This window comes from Carettochelys insculpta, chromosome 3 (assembly GCF_033958435.1).
Source record: "Carettochelys insculpta isolate YL-2023 chromosome 3, ASM3395843v1, whole genome shotgun sequence".
Classification (NCBI taxonomy): Eukaryota; Metazoa; Chordata; order Testudines; family Carettochelyidae; genus Carettochelys; species Carettochelys insculpta.
Window position 1 is genome coordinate 85,540,533 of NC_134139.1, and position 24,847 is coordinate 85,565,379.

At 41.4% G+C, this 24,847-nt stretch overlaps 1 protein-coding gene across 7 annotated transcripts in view; it reads right to left on the bottom strand.

The window, feature by feature from the left end:
• The window catches only part of QKI (QKI, KH domain containing RNA binding), a 255,289-nt gene that overhangs the window by 70,264 nt on the left and 160,178 nt on the right, over window positions 1–24,847 (bottom strand). For all 7 annotated transcript variants that reach the window (XR_012645002.1, XR_012645003.1, XM_074990274.1 and 4 more), the window contains one exon: window positions 1,408–1,551. Coding sequence is in view for 5 of the 7 variants with exons in the window: in XM_074990274.1 (XP_074846375.1) it covers window positions 1,408–1,551 (144 nt within the window). In the remaining 2 variants the exon portion in view is untranslated. The remainder of the gene's footprint in view (window positions 1–1,407; window positions 1,552–24,847) is intronic.

Genomic DNA, 24,847 nt, shown 5'->3' on the forward strand with positions numbered 1-24,847 from the left:
TACAAAACAATTAAAAGTCTGTGGCTAACCCATGTAAGCTAAATCTGGTCAGGTTAACTAGCTGTATAACTACAGTGTCAACATTCTTTTGAGCTCTGAGATCCTCCCAACTCATGCCTTAGTTACATGGATAAATGACATTTTTGTGTTCAGGATTAAATTATTTGACCATTTTGTAACAGGGATCGTTTTTACAGAATTAGCTGACTAAAAATAAGAAAAATTTTATGTATTATGACTTGGAAGTAGACGAGCACAGGAAGTTATGTAAAAGGATACTGTATTCATACAATTTAAAACAGTCAATAGGCAAAGAAATTTTTATGAAGATTGATCTAATTTAAGTGAAAACTTAGAGGGAGCATTTATCACACCTAAAAACTGAAAAAAAAAATGTTTTGTGACAGAAATACTAAGAATTAAAAAAAACATTAGCCAGCACAATGGATGAAAATTTACCAGTTTAACATATCATTGAATGCAAAAACTGCATCCATTGCCCATGAGTTACGTTTGGCTAAAAATAAGGAATAAATCCTCTCTTTTTTCCTTCATGATATACCTTGGTCATCTTAAATCCAATACTATGAAATATATTGTTTGTAATTATAGCAAACTTGTTCTGCATTTCCAGGCTAAACATCTACTTGATCTTTCAAATATCCTTTTAAAAAGCACTGAGTTCCAATAATGGAACAACTACTAACATAGAATACACATCAGGATTTAAAGATTAAAAGGTATGAAATAAACTATATTCACACATACAAAGCCTGTTAATTCTAAAATTCAGTTTCCCTCATTCCTTAAAATTTATTAGAATGAACCATAAAAATCAGTGTCTCCACCAAAAGCATAGTTTCTAGGGTCTAGAAGAGTTATAAATATAAGTTCCCAGGCTTGCCTTTTGAAGGTGTGCATGTGTTCTTTGAGGGAGAACAGAGATCAGAAATGGCATTATTGCTTTGCGAAATTTTACTATTTTCCTTCAAAATTAATAAGCTCAATCTTCTCATAGAAGAGACATACACAACAGCACATCACATTTTCTTTCAGTACACTTTACTTGTGCTGGAAGAGGGTACGACAAATTTAAAATAGATTATAATTCCCTCCATAGGATCAGGTTTTCCTTTATCATGTCACATACAAAAAGATCCACATCTCTGGGGGAAAAGCCCCACAAAACCTCTATATTGCAAAGGCTAATTTCACACACACACAAACCCCAGCCTGTCCCAATTAAGTTTTAAGATAACTGGGGCACTACAAAACGTTTGTGAATTTTTTTTTTTTAAAATGCAGTTTTCTGTAATAAAGTTTTATTCTTATTACTGGAACAGTACTTGGAATTTGTATTTTAGAAGTCCAGGCTCAAACTTTGAAGATCTGAATGTAATTACTTACTGCAGGTACCAGTAACTTTTTCACTTCTTCAACAGCCCTCTTCAACTTGATTTCTGCTCTATTCTGAGCATCTTCCACAGTGATTAGTACATGTAAATCTTCATTCAGGTGTTCCCAGTTTGGCTTGCCTCTGTTTTGTTCCTCCTAAAAATAAATAAATTAAACCAATCAAAGGCACAAGGAAATTACTGAATGAGTACTGTATTTCCACAAAATCCTTGATCAATCTTTTTTGTCTTTAGGGTTTAAACAAAAACAAACAAAAAACCCATCACAACATATGGTGCTTCACAACAGATGACAGCAGTTTCCAAAATTCCCTTGCATTATTTATTGTTCTGAACAGATTTTTAAAACAACTTTAACCCAAAACAGTACTAAACACTACTTGCAATTTTCAAACAATAAAAAGTTATGGGGATGGGGGAGGGGCAGTCTTAAATAGGAAACTACCACTGTGCAATATTTCCAGTTGACTACTAAAATAACTCCTCTTTAGGGAGTTATTTCTCTGTGCCTTAAATATTGAGTCTGTTCTGAAGAAGTGGGTCTGTCCCACAAAGGCTCACCTAATAAATTATTTTGTAGTCTGTAAAGTGCTGCTTTACTGGCTTTTGTTTTGATTGTATATAGACTAGCACAGCTTTCCCTCCTGTTACTATTTCTCTTTAGAGCTTATCTTTTTTGTTTAAAATAACAGCAAAATGAATAAGAGTATTTTTTAGAACTCAAGGAATGAAACTTTTAGAACATACCACCGCCTCAGCATATGGAATAGAGAAACAGCAGGATGTGTGTGTGTGTGTGTTTTTATTTTTATTGTTAAATTAGACACTGCTCTATCTGGCTATTTAAGCATTCAACAGACGAAGCACTGGGTTGGTTAAGTAAGAGGAGATGGCTTTCCTGTAAGTGGAGGTTCTTCACAATGCATGGTCACTATTTGTTTTCCAAATGTGGATGTGCACGATTACCACATGCTGGAAAATTTCAGTAGCACTGTTTGCATGTGCATCATATGTTGCCTCTGTTCTAGGCAAGGTTTAAGATACTATGCAGGGCAACATTATTTCACTCACTGTGTTACTACTGGTTAGTCCAGTCTGGAGTAGAGTGGATGGATCATGGAATACAAATAAGGACCACACATCTCAAACAATCTCCAGTTACAGGTAGTAACCTCCTCTTCATGATCAAGTGATGGTACCATGTGTATTACAAATGCAGGCAAGTATCAAGCAGTGATCAGCTAGAGCTGGGTGTGAGGATGCAACAGATATGGGCTTATGCAGGTCATGAGTGCTCACTGCGGACAGTGAAGATATGTACATACTCTGTACGTATCAGAAGTGCCAGGTTGCTGCTCAGAAGATGTCATGCCAGGGAGATGGAAGCAGTTTCTTTTGCCCTCCTGAAGTGGGCTGTAATTCTGTTGGGTGACTGAGTATTGGCTAACAAATTCTGATACATGCAGAGACCCACTTGAATATGTGCAGTAAAGGGAGGGTTTGGCCAAACTAGCTACAAACTAGCTACAAGCATAAAGGTAAACAAGAAGGCTTTTTACAAATACATTGGTAACAAGAGGAAGACCAAGGAGAGGGTAGCGCCATTGGTCAGTGAGGAGGGAGAAACAGTGACAGGGAATTTGGAAATGGCAGAGATGTTTAATGATTTCTTTGCTTCGGTCTTCACTGAGAAAGCTGAAGGAATGCCTGACATAGAAAATGCTAGTGAAAAAGGGGTAGGTTTAGAAGTTGAAATAAGAAAAGAACAAATTAAATTTTACTTAGAAAAATTAGATGTCTGCAAATCACCAGGGCCTGATGAAATGCATCCTAGAATCCTCAAGGAGCTGATAGAAGAGGTATCTGAGCCATTAGCAATCATTTTTGGAAAATCGTGGGAGACGGGAGAGATTCCAGAAGACTGCAAAAAGGGCAAATATAGTACCCATTTATAAAAAGGGGAACAAGAATAACCTGGGAAACTACAGGCCAGTCAGCTCAACTTCTGTGCCAGGAAAAATAATGGAGCAGGTCATTAAAGAAATCATCTGCAAGCATTTGGAAGGTGGCAAGGTGATAGGGAACAGCCAGAATGGTTTTGTTAAAAACAGATCATGTCAAACCAATCTAATAGCTTTCTTTGATAGAATAATGAGCCTTGTGGATAAGGGAGAAGCGGACGATGTGGTATACCTAGACTTCAGTAAAGCATTTGACACGGTCTCACATAATATACTTATCAATAAACTACGCAAATACAACTTAGATGGGGCTACTATAAGGTGGGTGAACAACTGGCTGGATAACCGTACCCAGAGAGTAGTTATTAATGGTTTTCAATCCTGCTGGAAAAGTATAACTAGTGGAGTTCCACAGGGGTCTGTTGTAGGACCAGTTCTGTTCAATATCTTCATTAATGATTTAGATACTGACATAGAAAGTACACTTATTAAGTTTGCAGATGATACCAAGCTGGTAGGGGTTGCAACTTCTTTGAAGGATAGGGTCATAATTCAAAAGGATCTGGATAAACTGGAGAAATGGGCTGAGGTAAACAGGATGAAGTTTAATAAGGACAAATGCAAAGTGCTCCACTTAGGAAGGAACAATCAGTGTCACACATACAGAATGGGAAAGGACTGCCTGGGAATGAGTACAGCAGAAAGGGATCTAGGGGTTATAGTGGATCACACGCGAAATATGAGTCAACAGTGTGATGCTGTTGCGAAAAAAGCAAACATGATTCTAGGATGCATTAACAGGTGTGTTGTGAACAAGACACGAGAAGTCATTCTCCCGCTCTACTCTGCGCGGGTTAGGCCTCAGCTGGAGTATTGTGTCCAGTTCTGGGTACCACAGTTCAGGAAGCATGTGGAGAAATTGGAGAGGGTCCAGAGGGGAGCAGCGAGAATGATCAAAGGTCTAGAGAACATGACCTGTGGAGAAAGGCTGAAAGAACTGGGCTTGTTTAGTTTGGAAAAGAGAAGATTGAGGGGGGACATGATGATAGTTTTCAGGTATCTAAAAGGGTGTCATAAGGCAGAGGGAGGGAACTTGTTCTTCCTTGCCTCTGAGGATAGAAAAGAGGCAATGGACTTAAATTGCAGCAGGGGGAGGTTCAGGTTGGACATTAGGAAAAAGTTCCTAACCGTCAGGGTGATCAAACACTGGAATAAATTGCCAAGGGAGGTGGTAGAGTCTCCATCACTGGAGATTTTTAAGAAGAGGTTAGATAGATGGCTTTCAGGGATGGTCTAGAAAGTGCTTGATCCTGCCATGAGGGCAGGGGGCTGGACTCGACGGCCTCTCGAGATCCCTTCCAGTCCTACTCTTCTATGATTCTATGACTGCTCCACAAAGACTATGAAAAGATGTGTAGAAACATGGAAGTGGCATGGGTTCTGTCATGGTGGATACCCAAGGAATATGGGGCTCTGTCTACTAGAAGGGTACCCGATTTAGGGTTGAAGACTGGGAGGTGGATGGATTGGTTGAAATGCAACTCAGACCACATTCAAGACCCACTTTGGATGAAAGGCATATGATGACATTTCTATGGAAGCCTTTATTTTTTGGGTCAGCCATTATGGCTGCCATTTTGCTGACTCACCTAGCGGAAGCGATGGCCATAAGGACAATGACCTTATTGGATAAGTGTGAAAGAGCACAAGCAACCAGGGTCTCAAATAGAGGTATAATGAGCCCAAGATCATGGCTCTGGAAGCACGGGAGCAGTTTAAGGACTAGCAGGCAATTGTTCCTGACCCCTTTCAGAAATTGGGGGTTGGTGCAATGAGTAAAGACAAAATATAACATCCACCAGGAGGAGGAAGGCACTATCTGCTACTAAGTGCACAAGGACTGAGCTAAGGGCAAGGACTGAAGTCTCAAATTCTAAGCAGTGGTCCAGGACAATGGGGATGGAGACGTCCCTAAGGAGTAGACAGCTACCTTGCACCCAGGAGCTAAAATGCTTCCATTCTACTGTGTGGCACACCCTTAAGGAGTCTTGCCTGCTATGTGAAAGTATGTTCCACACTGGAGTCAAGCAGGACTCCTATGGGCAAACCCCATCTAAAAAATCAGACTGTTTGTGAAGTGGGAGTGAACTGGGGTAGCAGACTCTACATCAGTCCTGAGTGTGCAGGTCTGGCAGGTTGGGAAGATGGAGTGAGGGATGGGGGGGGGGAAGTCCTTGCAGATCTGGATACCAGAAGTGCCAGAATCAGGACTATGGCCTGGTTGAAGAACATCTGGCATAGGATTTGAAAAGATGAACAAGGGGAAAGGCATAATAGAGACAATCCCACCACAAATTAAGGAGAGCATCGCTCTGTGAATCATGTTCGCTGAACTCCTGGAAGCAAACATCTCATTGGGAGGCTGAGTCCAGTCTCGTGCCCTTTTGGTAAAAAGTTCCGAGTCACTATAGGGGCTCGTCTGCATACTTGGCTCAATCTAATTCTTGACTTTCCCTGCCACCCCTCCACTCTCTGATTTGCTCACCTTGATTATCTTTTTCTGATTTGTCCTCCTTGCTTACTGTTTTTGGTTCTCTGTGCCTTAAATATTGAGTCTGTTCTGGTCTGGCTATAGTCTGAACAAGTGGGTCTGTCCCACGAAAGCTCGCCTAATAAATTATTTTGCTAGTCTTTAAAGTGCTACTTGACTGCTTTTTCTTTTGATCCTGTCAGTGATGGTCTGACTCAGTGCTTGGGACTGGATTTGTTGATTTGTCAATGTTCCTTCAAATCCTATATTCTAAGATGGGGTGAGCTAAGTTTTTACACTGGGCACCACTGCTCTGCCCTGCAATTAACCATCCTGACCCACAACCTGTGGAAGGATCACAGAAAGGGATGCGAGATGAATGTGGGGCACTCAAGAGGACTCTCAGCTGCGCTGTGTTGACAAGTGGCAGTGACACCAGGCTAAAGACAGTCCTGCATCCCCACAAGCAGCACTATCTCCTCACTGGCATCTCAGGGGACTCCCAGGTATCACCATGTACAGGCTGCGGGGACCAAAACAGCCACCTTTCCAAGCCGGAAACTTGCCAACTTGGCCCCACCACTTGACTCAGGGCCTCAGAACATTTTGATTGGTCCAGCAGAGAGAGAGAGAGAGAGTGTCCCCTGACAATGGCAGCAGCAGAAGCTGCAGAACAGGAAGTAGAGCACTGGGGGGGGCAGCAGAAGCTGGGAGCGGGGGAGCCAATCGTGTTGTGCCCTCATTACAAAATATCGTGTCCCCCTCGGCAGGTGCAACCTCCACTCTGCACACCCTGTTCTAAGATATGCAGTCGAAGATTCAAAAGCCATGACCCCCTTTTAAAAAAAAAATCAACTGTAAAAGAGGTAAATAAGTGTTCAGCTGTTAATTAACAGTCATACATTTCTATGGGAAGACAAAACTTGAATACAAAATGCATCAATAAAATAATTTGCCTAACGTATTGGATCAGCTACTGAGATTTTTGGGAAGTGTGCCTTTTCACCTCTACTTTCACAAACATGTTAAACATCTAAATAATACTGAATGGTACATTATGTATATGAATTACAGAAGCTGAAGGAAGAGAAAAATAACCCGTCTACACAGGTATAGTCTGACACCAAAAGCTCAGAAGAGTCATAAGCGCTATCTGCCGTCACATAATATGCTACAAAAGAATCCATGTTCCTTGGCTTTCACCTCAGAATACAATTACCATTTACACAATTCAGATTCCACTTTTAGAAGATTATCCTAAACAAGGATAAGTTAAATATTCTTTTATGAAGAATGGAAACAAACAGTTCCTTAACAGGACACAACCTGAACCACGTTTTTAAAATGTTACTAGGAAAAATCATGATCAATGTTAAACCAGCAGAGGTCAGAGTACTCATCTATTGTTCACTTTAACATTTGCACTAGATGTTCATAAATGCCAAGATGATGAGGGCTCCACTGCAAGTGTGAGGATAATTCATAAGGAATAGCTGAGATAACATCCGGAGCCCTTAGTGTATTATCAAAAAGGTGGCTGCACAAGGGAAATGACAAGGAAAGGTGTCATGCAGGGGTGTGGTAAATGAACTGATGTTTCTGCAAAGGCAACTTGTGTGCAACCTGAAATCACTTCTCTAAGACCAATAAGTTATATACACAGTGTAAATAAATAAAATGCAGAAAGATACAGATTCTATCACTAAATTTCTCTAAGAATCGAGACTGATCTGATGCAATGCCTCTAAACAGAGTAGAGCTCAAATGAGGTGCAACAGCACATGTTCTTTATGGAAGTTCCAACCCATCAGCAGTGGAAAGTACAAGACTTCCTAGATGTACACAGATGATCTACAACTTTAAAATAGATAACAAAACTAGAGAAAAATTATTCTCTTACATGCAGATGAGGTGGTCTGCATTTCTTACTTGGTATTTTCCAACAAATTTAATGATAATAACCACAAAATTAAATACTGAAAACACTAACTACTAGGTATACTACAATTATATTTCTGCTAGATCACTACGATTTAAAAGGCAACATATAAAACACAAGTGTCTTAGGTAATATTCAAAACTCATTATCTTTTATATTTAACTCAATATCTACTGTAGTGGAATACAGAATACACTGTCCATAACCACCTTCTAGATTACCCAGTCATACCCCTGTAGTATCACAATCAGACAGCAATATATCAATAAGAGATGAAAGTATGTATATTACTGGGCAAGTGGCACAAATTGCCATTTCAAGCATAGGACAGGCATACAAATAGCCTACAAGCAAGCACTTTGGTGTAGTTTACTGCTATTAGAGTATGGATTCCCTTTCCTTTATATAAGCTGTTTAAAAATAAAGTTATGGAAGAGAAGGGAGCTCTGCAATATAGTCTCTCTCTTTGTAAAATAATTAAGCTGCAGCTACACTACCACTCTCCCCTCTGAGTGCCACGGTAATGAGGCAATTCGAAGCAAGCTAATGAGGCGCTAACATGCATATTCAGCACCTCATTAGCATAATGGGAGCTGCGCAAATTTCAAAGTGCAAACTTCGAATTGCAGGTTGACGGTGTAGATGTGGGCATCTTCAAAATAAGCACCCCACTTGGACATTCCCTTACTCCGATCTAGTTCTGTGGGAGTAAGGGACTGCCGAAGTAGGGCGCTTATTTCAAAGCTGCCCCCATCTTCACTGTCATTCTGCAATTCCAAGTCTGTTTGCACAGCCACCATTATGCTAATGAGGGACTGCATATGCACCTTAGTGCCTCATTAGCCTGCTTCAAATTGCCTCATTACCGTGACACCTCCGACGGTAGAGTGATAGCGTAGCAGCAGCCTTACAACAGTCCCTCGAGTTATACAAGGTTTGTATTCCCATTCACAACTTGAATTTTGTGTAAGTCGGGGGGGGGGGGGGGCGCAGCTCTTCTCCCCATGGAATGCATGGCCTGCGGTCAAGGAAGCAACCTGGAGCTCCTTTTGAAAGGTAGGTCGTGGGGTTGGGGGGACGGGGGAGCAGCTGGGGAAGGTTAAGCCTCGCAGTGGGTTGGGGCCATGGGGGGGGGGGAACAGGGGGTTAAGCCTGGAGCTGGTTAGGTTGTGGGGGGGAGTGCGGGGGGGGAGTCGGAGCAGCACACACAGAGTAGATTTACATTGGATAGCAAAGATGATAGAGGTGGGAGGTGAGCAGGAAGCAGTAGTTTAGAACTGCAATTCCCCCATCCTCTCTGATTTGGGAAACAAATCTGCTCCCACTTCAACCACATCTTTACTTAAAGTATACCAGTCCTCGACAAACAGTAAATTGCCTCTTACTGGTCTGCCATATAAGGGAAGTGAAGACTGAACAGCTTGAAACTAAGTTTCACTGAAGGCTTTGACGTGGAAGATGGCTTAGGGTTATCAATATAGATTTTTAAATTATTTTAACTTTAAGAGATAGCAGGAAGAGGAAAGACAAACGTGGGACAAGAGAATAGTTAAGCGTGGGTCGCAAAGGAGTCAGAATAAAGAGTTCCAGCTGCCTTAAACGAATTTCAGCTAACAAAGGCTTGACTGTTGTTCATGTAGTTCTGCTGAGCAATCAGCCAGGCTAGCAAGGCAAATACCACTTTGGTATGGAGAATTCAGATCTTTCAGTATTAGTTTTATAATAAGAAATTTGGACATTATTGCTGAGTCCAATATATTTGTTGACAGAGCAACCACAATAACCATGTGGACAAAAAAACATTTGAACAAAAAGAATGCTCGGTAAAACTACATTTTAAGACAAATTCACTCAAAATAATTTTTGGACAAGTTTTGATAAATTATTTATGGAAGATGCAAATCACTGTATTGAGCAGTAGTTTTCTGTAACATAACCTTGTGGAACAACAGTATTAGAAAAATTAATTACAACCAAACTATTTTATTTGCTACATCAAGCCACATTAAGAGTTATATAAACTGGCTGGTGCAATTTTACTCCATGCTTCTAAATTGACAGAAGTTACAGGATCCTAAATTTCACCCAATTTTATAACTTATTTTGCTCTCACTCAGTTTTGAGTACACATGTCCACCATCCTTAGTCTGCTCAGACAACATAATGGACTTGCTTAAACTCCCTCTATGTATTTTGTCACTAAGATTTGCCAATCTGGTAACTAATTCATTCTTTCTGCAGCTACTTTGTATTTTAACTGCTTATGACATCTATAATATAAAAGAAGAAGATAGTTATGCTAAGTTAAAAGCAGGAATAAAAAACAAAAGGCTCTAAGTGTAGGGTGCGAGAAAACATTGTAACGGTTGAGAGTGCAGTCCGACCCTTCTGTGAATCCTCAGGAGAATCTGAACAGACCAGTCTGTGCAAGGTGAAAAGCTACAAAATAACTGTCATGGGAACTACTGCAGAACAAGGCGCACTTCCCAAGACTTCAAGGCTACGCTGGCAGTAGGCTGCAAGAAATAGTGATAAGGAATGCATAGGCAATTTTAGGCAATCTTATGTTAATGAGTTCAGCTTTATCAGCTAGTGTTAGGAGGCCTGTTACGGAGTCTCTCCCCGAGAGAAGCTCTGACGCGTCGGGTTTTCCCCCACTGGTGACTGCGGCATCTCTGGGGCTCCAGTTGCGGGTGTCACGCGCTTTCAAGAAGCCAAATTTAGCACTCGCCTTCTGGGTGCAGCCTCGTTTTTGGGGAACCCGAGCCCCTGGTTGGTTACACTAAGTTACTCAGGCATGCTCAGTTTCTTCAGGCCAAAAATTCTGGCAGTGGCAAAGGAAGGCAGCCTATGGAACCAACACGAACAACTTAACTTGAGGAACACCAGTTAGGAAAACAACTTTTTTTCTTTGAGTGTTTGCTCATATCCATTCCACAGGAGATGGTTCCAAGCAGTACTACCACCTAGCCAGTTATTCCTCCTCTTGTAGTTGTGCATGTGTTTTCTTCCTAAGTGAAGGATTTTTGCACCTGTCGTTTTTATCGAACTTACTCAATTGGCACTTGTGCTAGGAAGGCCACCAACAAAGATAGAGCCTTGACTGAGCAGGCTCAGGTGATGGAGGAACCTTTGCCAATATGTAGCAGGTCCGAATATACAAGACTTTCAGTTTGAAAGCCACTGTGCAGACACTGGTAGGCCCTTCATTCTATTAGCCATAGTGACAAAGCTGTGTCAATCTGCAGAAAGGCCTGGTCCACTCCAGGTAAAATGTGATGGCTCTCCAGATAGGTAGAGTAGAGTGACCCCTCTTCTGCCACCTTGTTGAGTTTTAGGACACCAGCAGGAGTATATCCTTGTTGACTAGCAGGGAGAAACAACCTCTGGTAGGAAAGCCAGATGAGGCCACAGCTGGACTTTGTGCTTATAGAAGACAGCATATGGGAGCTCAGAGCTCTCATCTCCAAGACATGTTTTGCTGATGTCACTGCCACCAGGAACACCACCTTCCAGGACTAGCAGGAAAGAGCAGGAACTGAGGGGTTAAAGTGTGGCCCAGTGAGCTGGGAGAGGATGCACTGAAGAACAGGGTCCCTTACCCATGGAAAGAGATGACTGAGGCATTGCAGGAATCTTAGAGTCATGCCATGGGAGAAGACCATCTGGTTTCAGAGCTGGAAGTAGTTGAGGAGGGACTACATCAGCACGCTTACAATCCATACCCCAGAGAGAGAACTTAATCCATTCCATCTGATATGTAGCTTTGTGGGTGGCTTCCTGATGTCTAGCAGTACTTGCTGAACCTCTACCTAGCATGTACATTCAATTATTTTATTACTGCTCTCCTCTACTTCCACAATTATAATCATAATCAATAGTCCAACAAATGTGAGTTTTCATTCAATGCACTGTGAATTTTTTACAAGGATATACATCTACGTTATAGCATATTAAGGCTTCAGAGTGACATTGAATCCAATACATTATTTTTGCTTTGCAAGTGTTTTGTTCAAAAATACCTATTAATTAATGACATTTTACGCAGCTCCCAGTTTCCTTGCTGTGGTGGGTGTCTGTGGAAGGCCATTTGAGGTGTTCCTCCCCAGGCAGCCAGCAGGCCCTGCAAGTCTTAGCTGCTAGGGGAGACTTCCCCCAGGCAGCTGCAAGCCCCCAAAAATCCTTCCTGCCTTTGGAGCCCTCATTGACATAAGCCTGGCACCATGGTCAGCACTGAAAGGCTGGCATATCCTTTTATTGTGTCTGGGGCTAGTCGTGAAATGTGGCTGGGCGTGGGAAGGACCACGACTGCATGGTGCCTGTGGGGGAAGGAGCCTGCACAAATGTAAACCACTGAGAAGTTTCTTAGCCTCTTATTAAAGCACGACACCCACAACAGCCTTGCTGCCACATGGTGCAGCTGTGCAGCAGCTGGCATCAACCAGCACAGTGGGTTGTTTTTTTTTTGTTTTTTTTTTTAAAGTGCTCAGCTAGTAGAGGTGGAGACAGAACCACAAACTCCATGCTGGAGCTATTTACTGATGAGTAGATGCATTCACATCGTTAATAGCAAAGAAAGATGCTTCTCAGCCTCTCATGTAAGCATGACCACACAGCCACAGGTTTCCTGGTCCCAAAATGAAATTCACAGTCTTCCTATTACCTAATTCCTGTGCACCTGGAGAGCAGCAGAACTGGAAGTGGCCAGAGCAGAGAACTGTGGGGTACATATGGGACACTTGTGGACATTAATATATTTGATTTAAAGACATGGCACTTCCCCATTAGCTGTCATTTGAACTTAACACTACATCCAGCCAGTTTCGGCAATGTTATATTGATATTAGTGCTCCCTAAATCAAGCTAATGGTATTTACAGTGAAGACAATCATGTCATAATACCAGGCTACCTACCTTAATTCTGATTTTATTTCATAGTGTAAACATAGCCAAAATCATTGTGACTCATATCTCTGAAGAAAACAGGTTTAAAATAATGCACTAATTACAGTATCTGAACAACAGAAGTAATTCTCTAACGTGAAGCATCAGAACACACATTGTCCTAATCCCTTGCTGATACACTGCTTTAATTGTACATTTATAGTTTGGCAAATTAACAAAGGCATTCCCTCCTACTGAGCTACTTACAGAGAGTGTTCACACAGAGAATGACACTGGAAAACACCGAAATCCTGAAGCAGTGACTGGCTTCACTATATCTAGTTAGGAAAAAAGTCTTGTAGTTTACCACATATTTAACATTTTGTATCTTGGTGTAACTCACCTCTCTACTACAAAAAGCATACCGTTGATATTTTAAGTTAGTTTAATTTCTTCTTCATTGAATGTAAACTAAATGAAGTTAATATTTTATGTTAGGCCTTTCAACACAAAGAGTTGTTGAAAAGGATCTCTTAAGTAATTTTTCACCCACTATTCTTTCCAAGACAATTGTGGGTTATAAGCAAGTACTATGTATTTCAACTTCAAATTCACCAAGTAAAATAAGTGACATGATCAAAGCCTGATAGTTTTTTGTTAAGATTTAAGTGCAAGAGGGATGAAGAAGTCACAGTTCAGAAAAAGGCAAGATTATAGCAGTTTATCTGGGCTCTGCTGGTGGTTAGAGTGCAAACAACATCTCTGAGCCTAGGTCATTGTAGCTACCCTAGTCTTCCTCATGGGCTGCAGTACTGTATGGAATATCGCCAGCACGGAGAAATATGGCTGCTCCACCAGCACAGACCTTTCTTTCTAGCCCCACCCTTGCATGCCCCTCATGCAGAAGATTACAAGGGAGTTCACCTGGAGGCTGCATTATGACAATCATTCACAACTCCTCCATCAGACACCCTTTATGCTGCTCCAGCTTTCTATGTAGAATGAGTATCTCATACATGGTCGCTTCCACAGTAAGGTCACCATTCCCATATATGATGTGCAATGGAACTTAGTCAATTAAAAAATTACAGACAGCTGGTGACAAGTGTTCGCTCTTCTTCACAAGAGCTTTTAGAGGTTATTATAGTCTACTGACTTAACTGTTAAAGGAGGATTTTAAACTGTAATATTAAACATTTTTGGCTATTACATATTTACATTTACACAGCCGTGCACAATTTCCAACCATCTTTCTTACAGTTCTAAATATCATGCTACTCCAACCTAAGTTCCCTGTAAGCTAAGTTCATGCTGCACAGTTGCTAAAGGCATGCATGCAAAGAGGGCTAATTTGGAGACCTTCGCTGTGGGTTGGCCACAAGCCCCACTTTACACTTCTGTAGGCCACCTTTTGTCCTAGCCCCACCCCAGAGCCCACATCCCCAGCCAGAGGCCTCACCTACCTGCAACCCAACCCTCTATCCCATACCTGAGCTTCCTCCCACACTCAGGATGCCCTTGGCCCCACTCCTTGCTACATGAATTTTGTTATGTGCACAAATATGAAGGTGATGTGCCACACTGCCCATGGATCTTCCACCCAGACTGCCAATTTAGTTCACTGAATATTCTTAGAACATTTAAAAAGCTTCAAAAATGCAACAGTTGGCATTTACCTTTTCTTACCTTCATTAGATTGATTTAATACATTTTTCTAAAAAATTACTTTAGTGTATTTTAGCATATTACTCCAAGATTATTGGGACTGCACTCTTACTGCACTCATTAAAACAGATTTAATAAACCTTTTAAAATATTTTAATGGAGAGAAGAGGACTGAGTAGCGTAGTGGCAGTCTCAGAAATATTTTTTCAACTGAACTTTTTTTTTAAATTTTCAGTGAACAAAAATGTTAAAAAGTGTTTTGTTTTCAAGTTTATATATTTTCTAATTTGAAGGAAGCTTAAACAAAGTTGTTTTGAATAAAAAATGTTGGGTTTTCAAAACAAAACATTTCAGCTTTTTGAACTCCCCCTCCTTCTGACAGAAATAATTTGGCAAAACCATCACATTCACCATATAGCTTTGATGTAACTAAATTTGCACTGTTCACAAAAAAAAAGTTTTGCCCCAAAATGATTTTCTCTTCAGTGTAATATTTTTTCATATGCTTTTGCAGCTGACTAATTTTATATAATCATATTCAGTTTTCTGAATATAATCATGACCCAGATATTTATTTCTATGGCACACTAATACATGATACATACCCAAAAGAACGCTTTGGTACTGACTACAACTACATCGATTTTGTCCATTCCTCCAGTTGCTGTAGTTACTGCGGCATTTCCACTTTTCCTACTCACCGCTGTCTGCCACTCAAATTCCTATTTTTAGCAAATCTCATCACTGTACTCTTTATGTAGGAAAAAAGAATGAACACTCAAAGATTTGGAATACAGGTCAACACCACATGATCAGTTCAGCTCAGTATGCATCCTGCATTTTATCTGAACCACAGTGTTCCCACGGTTCTACACAATAACACCATATACAAAAAGTCAGTCAGTCTTGAACAGTGTTCTCCCTCTAACATTTTCCATCCCCAGGGTGAGTTAAATTATCTTTTGGTCAGGCTGAGTTTTCTTTTGTGTGATACCAATACAAGCAAAAATCCTAAATAAAACCACATATTTTAACCAATTCATATATCAGAGGGGTAGCCGTGTTAGTCTGGATCTGAAACAGCAACGAAGGGTCCTGTGGCACCTTATAGACTAACAGAAAAGTTTTGAGCATGAGCTTTCGTGAGCACAGGCTCACTTCATCAGATGCTAGGGAAACAGACAGGGAGCTGTGGGGAGGAGAAGCTGCAGGCCAGGGTGCCATTGGGTGGGAGCAGTCAGAGTACTGCAGAGCTGGGGAGCCAGGCGGTCTGCCATAGCAGCTGGAAAGCCAGAGTGATTTCTTAAAGGTGGCTTGAGCTAGTGACCAGGAGGCAAGCCCCAAGGGCATTCACCTCCCCTAGTCTGGCAAAATCCCTTGTCCAGGACTGCTCAGGTCCTGAGGATCCCAGACCAGGAAGGTGCAATCTGCAATTCTTTTCCTCATACTGCAACAAGAGTGAAAGGCATTCACACAAACGTACCTAATTTCTAAACACACACAAAAAACACTAAAAAAAACCCCGAAAACACAACTGCAAACAAATAAATGACAATACTGAATATAAAGATAAGTAAAACAAGCGGTTGGTTATGTGCATTTTAAACGAATTATAGGAACCACACTGTATAAAAGCCAACTGAACTCTGTAAAAAAGCAAAGTATTCCTGTTACAGCGTTTCACCAACTTAATCCGAATACATTCATTACATTTTTACACATCCCTTAAGGCAGTGGAGTCCAAGTATTACCACACCTGTTGTTGTCGTCCGTGCACATTAGCCATGCCCCTCCTGCTCTAAATAAACAGCATCCCTCTCCCCAAAGCCAGGCACCTCCAGCCCCTTCCCACTCTAACTGAATGCCCTCCCCCAGAGCAGGTCATCCACAGCCCACTCCTCCTTCCACCCTCCCCCGCCCCCCCAATTGAGTATACCGGCAACTCGCTGGAACCACCATTGAAGCAGGGGATGCTGGGGCCGCAGGAACTGTGCAGAGCCACCACTACTATGCACTTGTCCCACCAAGTGGTGGGGTGTGCGCGCAGAGCAGGGTGGAGGGCTCACCATGCGTGCGGCTCTGAGGAGCTGCATTTAAAGGCTCCAAGACCTGCATGTGGCTCCAGAGCCTTATTTGCTGCACCGCTGTGTCCTGTTCAACACATGTGGTGAGTGGCAAAAGTACTGGACACCACAGCCTTATGGAAAGGAAGCACCTTAATACACGGCTTTGGAGTTCGTATTCCTGCTTCAAAACAGCTAGCAAATAAGGTCTTAATCCTACAAAACTTAACTCCAAACCTAATGCTTTCACTGAAGTACTCTGAAGAGCCAGAACTATGCTACATAAAGATCTGGCCTCAAGGGTTTTAAACACTTGTCCCTAAACAAATTCTAACACCTAATGCAAAACAGTTATCTGGAATCCAAGTGATTTCCATTAAGTTTTAGATATTGTTTGGGAAATGGCATCTCTCCTGGCCAATGGCACTGCAGACCTGGGCTGGGGCTCAAACATCGCAGGTTAAAAATACCAGAGTTTGGATTCCTTTTAAAAAGCAAACTAGAATTACTTGAGTTATTCTCCAGCCAGAATTTCCCTCTCTCCTCCCAGCGCCCTACAACCCAGCTGGGGCTCAAAAGGAATCAAACTCCCCTCAGCTTGTCCTCCCAGCACAGCTGGAGCTGGGACTTTCAATGTCTCTCAGCCCCCACTGCCCAGCTAGGGCTGCAAAGGAGGCAGCCTCTCCTCCACCTGGCCCCCAGTGCTGCTGGACGAGTTGGGATTTTCAGTGTTTCTCAGCCCACAAGCAGTCCAGCTACGCTGCAGGGGAGTCAGACTCTTCACTGCCTGCTGCCCCAGTGCAGATGGGACTTTCAAGCATCTCCCTGCTCCCCAAAGCAGCTCAGCTAGCACTGAAATGGAGTCCCACACTCCCAGTACCACTGCAGCAGGGACTTTCCCTGGCTGTCACAGGCAGCCCAGATGGGATGGGACCTCCCAAGTTACTCCCTTAGTCACTGATCCTTACCTACCCCTGTAATCCACTCTCCCCCTCCAACCACCCAGCTCACCTTCTACATCTTCTCTAGAATCCAAGAGGCACCTAATTAGAGGAAGCACAGCCATGCCTGGCTCTGTTAATTAGGTGTGCAGCTCTTCATTTCCTACTGCACGTGCACACCCTGCAAAAAACCATGGTCTTAAAGAACAATTATGCCCAGTGACATTATCAAAAAAAATCTCTCATTTTATTCAGATACATGTTATATGTAGTCTGACTCACTCTTCAGATTGTCACCTTGACATGGACAGCGGGCTTGCATATTCCAATGAACCTGAGATCGATACCTTAGGGAGTCTTGTATCTCCGGCAGGTCACCCATGGCCGCAAGGTCAAGGGGGAGGTGTCCAGACCAAGAACAATCCTAAAACTCCTCAACAGCACAACAGGTGGGGGACAGCAAGGGTAATGCTACAACTGTGGAGGTAGATGAAGGTTAGAGTGGACAGGAGACCCCCAATCATTGGGTGTCCCATGCCACTGGACCTGGGCCTTCTATCCATCAAGGATTATATGGTGGCTGCAGTGCATCAGTCCCCACCCCCATGTTAAAAGAAGTCACACACAGGCATCTTCTTATGTACTACTCTCCTAAGCTTAAGCCCTATGGCGACTAAAGAATGGTGAAGGGAGCAAGATTGTGATATATGGAAGCTTTTCATCATGGACCAGCCATTAGCAACATCCATAATGAATGATTTCTCACTGATGGCTACTTGTTGAGATCCATTAGCTAGCCCAGCTCCTCATCCAAATAATACAGTAAAATTCCTTTAATCTGGCCTCTGATGGTCTGGAAATCCTGATGGTCCAGCATCTGGCAAAAACAGTCCCATTTATGGAGATAACCCGGCAAAATTTGATGGTCCAGTATACAGTAGTCCCCTGAGAGATGTGGGAGGCTTGGGTGGGGGCCGCGGGAGCAGGGCAGGGGAGTTAAGCCTACGGTGGGCTAGGGCTGCAGAGGAACTGGGGGTTGAGTTGAGCCAGGGAGTGGGGGGTGGGGCGGGTGAAGACAATGGGGGAGCATGAGGGTGGTGAGCTGCAACAGGGAGTTTGAACTAGGGCGTGAAGGCTACGGTGACATCCAGTAATCTGGCATCTGTCTGGTCCCGGATATGCCAGATTAAAGGAATTTTACTTTATGTGCTTTCTATACTTAAAAAAAATTAAAAATGCCACATGATACTAATCTATTGCTTTTACAAAGTCTAAATATATTACAGGTATGCAGTTACCTTTAACTTAACTTACTATCTCGAAGGACTCATTAGGATTCTTTGACAAGACCTGTCTGGCATAAAAACATGCACACTTGCATTTGTTATATTCTTACCAACTATTTTTTTTTTTTAACTGAATCCTACATCAGCTTTGTCATTATTTGCTCTGGACTTCCTGGGTATATTACCACCCTAGGTCATTTCACCTGTCCTTTCTGAACACTGCCATAAGACTAACACATTTCTTGTCTCCTGGAATTTCTCTTGATATTCGAACATTTATTAAAATTTAACAGCTGTGGGGCACAGATCTCAGTGAACTATTTTGGAACTATTGGTTCAAGTTGCCAGGATTGCTGATTTAGAAATGTTTATTCTTTGTTGATGTTCAACAATCTCCTTACCGCTACTAATGGACTGGAAAGACATTTATTATCCTTGTTGGATACAATTACCTCATCCTGCAGCTTTTCAAATCCACAACAGAAGTATCTGGTTTGCCATTTCCGTCTTATTAACAATTTTATCTCTACCTAGTAACAAGTATACACCTTTCTTAATACTCTTTCCTAAAGTCCTTTCATGGATTGAGAACTGGTTTAAAGGCAAGAAACAGAGGGTAGAAATAAATGGCAAATTTTCAGAATGGAGAAGGATAACAAGTGGTGTTCCCCAAGGGTCAGTCCTAGGGCCAATCCTATTCAACTTGTTCATAAATGATCACGAGAAAGGGGTAAACTGTGAGGTGATGTTTTGCAGATGACACTAAACTGCTCAAGATAGTTAACGCCAAAGCAGACTGTGAAGAACTTCAAAAGGATCTCACAAAACTAAGTGACTAAGGCAACAAAATGGCAAATGAACTTTTGTAGATAAATGTAAAGTAATGCACATTGGAAAAAATAACCCCAACTACACATACAGTAAGATGGGAGCTAATTTAGCTACAACTCATCAAAAGAGAGATCTTGGTGTCGTCGTCGATAGTTTTCTGAAAACAGCAAGCAGGATGTTAGGAATCACTAAAAAAGTGATAGGGAATAAGATGGTGAATATCTTATTGCCGTTATATAAAACCATGGTACGCCCACATCTTGAATACTACATACAGTTGTGGTCAACTCATTTAAAAGATATATTGGTATTAGAAAAGGTTCAAAAAAAGGAAACAAATGATTAGGGGCTTGGAATGGGTCCCATCTGAAGAGAGATTAAAGAGACTAGGACTTTGCAGCTTTGAAAAGAGGAGACTAAGGGGGATATGATAGTGGTATATAAAATTATGAGTGGCATGAAGAAAGTGAACAAGGAGAAATTATTTACTTGTTCCCATAATATCAGAAATAGAGGACACCCAATTAAATTGATGGGCAGCAGGTGTAAAACAAATAAAAGGAAGTTCTTCTTCACACAGAGCACAGTCAACTTGTGGAACTCGTTGCCAGAGGAGGCTGTGAAGACTAGTACCATAACAGGGTTTAAAAAAGAGCTAGATAAAGTCACGGAGGTTAGGTCCATTAATTGCTATTAGCCAGGATGGGTAAGGAATTGTGTCCCTAGCCTTTGTTTGTCAGAAGCTGGAGACAGATGACAGGAGAGAGATCACTTGATGGTTACCTGTTTGGTCCACTCCTTCTGGGGCACCTGGTATTTGGCCACTGTTGGCAGAAAAGATACTGGGCTGGGTGGACCTCTGGTCTAACCCAGTATGGCCATTCTTATGTTCCTAATGCACTTCAGCTCCTCTTTACTGTTCTTATCGCTGCCAGCGACAGATTTTTCCCTGATGTCTTGCTTTCCGTATCAATTTTTAAAGTAAACAACTTCTAACATATATATTGCTCTCTCTCTCTCTCTCTCTCTCTCTCTCACACACACACACACACACACGCACCACTTCTAATTAGCCAAAACTGTACTCTGATTGCAGAATTGGGTCTTTTTCATCCGTCTCAATTCTCAAGGAAATAATTTTCCATTTCTCTGTTTTTCTTCTAAAACAGTTTTGCTCCCAATGAGCTGAACTATACTTCCAAATAAGTTCCCAGCTTTAAACCTCAAAAGGCACAGGCAAGAATAAAAATAGTTGGCACATCCCTCCTACCTCTTTCTAGCCTTGCTCACCAAATGTTTGAAGTCAGAGGAGAAACAAAGGATGTGACAATGCTGCAATTGATACTGTTATTATAGGATGATTTCACTGGTTTTGTCTGTATTGCCAACAAAACCCAAGAGCAAGACTATTCAGAGACCCTTTAAACTCAGTCTAACTACATAGCCACCCTGCAGGAAGAGAATTTTAGCAAAGAAATAGCAGACTGAACTCTATTTTACAGACACACAACTGTTTAAATATCAACAGAAACTAGTTTTCTGTGGCTTCTCTGGAAATATACTTGCTACTTACAACCCCCAGGATTACTCCAGGGCCCTTTATCTCTGAGCAGCCTACTTCTACATCTTGGAAAAACAGAAGCAAAGAAAACCTCAGATTCATGGTGGGCAAAGTTACTTTTGGGCTAGCTACAACTACCAAGAATAACCCATCACATGACTGGCTGCAGAGAACACACCTACACCATCAAAGTCAGTAGAGTTATCCACATCTAAATTACTACTAAGTAATATATATTCCAACTCACAGCAGGATGTTAATACCCTGCAATCAATAGACTGTTCTACTTTCATACCTCTCAGTCCAAACAAATGTGAAAAAGGAAATCTGCTTACTGCTGACTCAAATTCAGAGGACGTATTCTAGATTACACAATCAAAACAAAAAAGCAGTCAAGTAGGACTTTAAAGACTAGCAAAATAGTTTATTAGGTGAGCTTTCGTGCGACAGACCCACTTTACACAAGTGTCTCTAGTTTGCCTCCTTCAGGGATCTTATCCACGTAGTAAATCTTGCCAGATTAAGAAAGCCCTATGAAGTTTTATTTTTTGAGAGAGATGTCTAAACAATGCTTGCATCATTCTCTCTTTCTGCAGATCTCAGTATGAAGAGCACAAAAGGATGGGTACGTCTATGATTAAAGTCCAGGCATGATAAAGTGTTCACAGTGCATCAAGGATTCTTATGGTAAACTTCACCAGATAATGTTTTAAAAGGATTGTCCTTTCAGCCTGTTAACTTGTCACAGACACGGATGCCTCTGATCTGAGGTATGGAGCACATCTAAGAGCTCTGACCATTTATGGTCTTTGGAACCCTTAGGAATTGAGACAAATTAAAATGGCAACTGAAAGCTTTTCTTCTGCATAGGAGACAGCCAGACAAAACTGACACATGGTTGCCATTGTATCTAATAATATCTGGAGAGCTCATTCACTGCTATTGTAACACGAAGCAAACTATTTGTGGGAAAGATTCAGCTGGAACTGTGTGACTCAAAAACATATACACCAAGAAAGATAACTGGACAGCTTTATGACATATATCCATTTAATTTCATCTCCAAGGTTTCTGAACAAAGACAATAGGACAGAGTGATCTTAGTAATGCTGACCAGTGTATGTCAAACCTGATTCTCAGAGTTGATAGGTCTTATAAAAAGATTATCCCTTTCACTTCTCCATTGAACTAGTGTATCTGTTTTAACAGAGTGGGAGGTTAGTTCCTCCAAGCCAAGTTTCTTCAGCAGGCAATATGGTCGCAGGGTCTTCCAAGGCTAAATGAATAGTGTGTTGGAGTTGGTGAACAAATTCCAGATTCAATCCAGGAAGTCTTATACTAGTGTTATATTGCCTAATGGAACCAATTTAAAAGTATCTGTTCAGGGCAGAGACTTCAACATGATTTCAACTGTTCTGGTTAGTCTCCAGTCTGAATTTATTACATCAATCCATAGCAAATGCAAGGATTTATTCAGCAGCTAGTTCTACTATTTTGTCACTGGTAAATAGAAGTCAATGCCTGATCAACCTCTGGTTAAAAGCCTTTAATGTGGCTTATAAACCTCTACACTGCCTTAGGGGAATCTATTTATACTTGAAATTTTAGTTAGCTGTCCACCAAACTTATGAAAGAGATTTTGAGATTTCTGCCTCTGTACCAACTAGCTCTGAAGGCTCTCTCACACGTCAGCTGGATAGAGTTGCAAGCACGGAAGACTATTCACTGGATATTATTTTTACAGTCAAGTAGTTTTTGTACTCTCTCAATACGTTTGATCAAAATTGCTTTATTTCATTTCTCTCCCTGCATCTTCCCCAAAGCTCCATGGTCACCAAGGAAGATGATGTCAGAGAAGTTAGGTACTATTTAGAGAGAAATGTAAGTGTTTTAAAAATAACCAAGCTGCCCATTTCTGGACTTTGGGAAGAAATTCAGTATTTAGGCCACCTCAACTAGCTTCTCTACTTGACTGTACTCCTAGCCTTTAACAGCTTTCCCAAGAGACAGAGTGAAATTGAGCAGATCGTTAGTTATACGACCTATCCATGAGATGTCTGAGAAACAACAGCAAAGCTGACAATATTGTGGTCATTTTCTACTCTGCTGCTTGAAGAAGTTTTGGACATCTGCACAGAAACAACTGCATGCTTGCAGACTTTGGAAGACAACAGCCCTTCATTCACACTTGGTTCACATGTAGAAAGTTAACCCATGGGTGCAAAAGATTAAATCATGTAAGATGTGTGACATTCACCAAGAAAAGCTCCATAAAAGGTAATCAAGTACCTACTCCACTACATATTGCAAGGGGAACATCAGTCTGAACACGTGATTAACTTTGCTCTCTAAATTCTTTAGATACCTACTGTAGCCAAATGAAGAGTAGTAGTTGTTTTAAAAGCCCTCAAAATGCAGAATGGTGTCTTTTTTAAAAAATATTTTAAACCTATAAAAACTAAAACCTATAAATGAATATGCAAGTCAATAAATATTATAAGAAAATATAATTGTGTGAACTTCCCATTTAACAAATGTTTTACTATTCTGTGTAAGTAATTTTTCACCTTTATTATAAACCATAAAAAGACTTTCATAAGGTTTCATATAAAATGATTCACAAAATCTTAAATCTGTTTTTCTGCTATGTGGTACTGCTGAATTTTAGCTTCTAGTCTTTGGTAGTTACCTACTTTCAAAAAAATTTGTTGCTAAAGACACTGATTGTGTTCAGCAGTACTTTTTTTCAGTAATCTAAGTGGACTGTTCGCAATGGTACTCATCATCATCAATAACCGTGGGCTCAGCACCTGTTGGTGTCTGATGCCTCTCTCACTATTCCTTTCCATGGTTCCCTGTCCAGTGCAGAGTGGCTTAGGTTCTGTAGACTAGCTCCACACCAATCTACTATATCAAATGGTACTAGAAGTACATAATAATGCTCTCGTTACTGTAGTAAATGCACGACTGCAATATACTCATAAAATGATGTGACTAACATTTGTCATGTAATTCATTGTCACTTTTCCTCTCCACACGAAAGTAAGTGACTAATGTCGTATTTTATTTTGGTTTTTAATGTTTGCTTAATACTGTGTGTTTATCCTACAGAAATAAGGTCAAAGAAGCATGCGTAGCACTTTAGGGTAAAAGGTAGCGAGAACTGTGATAATCCCTAGTTTCTGCAAGAGTTCATTCTGCAGCCTCAGAATGACCTTGTGAAAGTTCCTTCTCCAGAAAAAAGCTTTACAATATGGATGTAAAATCCTGTTTAATTCATTAACCAGTTAAAGAGATAACTTACCACTAAACTGGTTAACCAATTAAAGGAGGGGTGGCTGGGGATTAAACTAGGTGGATTAGAGCTAACTCCCTCGCCATCACTGCACCCTGCCATCCCCTGCAGCACACCAGGGACCCTGACCGCTACAGTGGCCCTGCCTGGGCTGGTGCAGTCTCCCAACAGCTTCACCCTTCCCCAAGCCACCACAGATGGGTTGCTCAGGCCATGCTGGAGCACCCCCAATCCGCCACTCACAAACGTAAAACAACCCTGTGGGCTGGAACAAATCCCTGCCTTTTTAGGAAGAGGCTTACTGGTCAACCATTAAAAGCCCTATTTACACCCTTGTGACAGAAAGTTTCACTGTGCTGGCTAAGCAAAGTTAAGGAATACAGTTCTCAGTCCAGTGCTTTAGACGATCTTTTAGATATTCTGGGCTCAGGCTATTAAATAACTTGGAGGTGAAGCTTAGATCTTCAATTTGACTC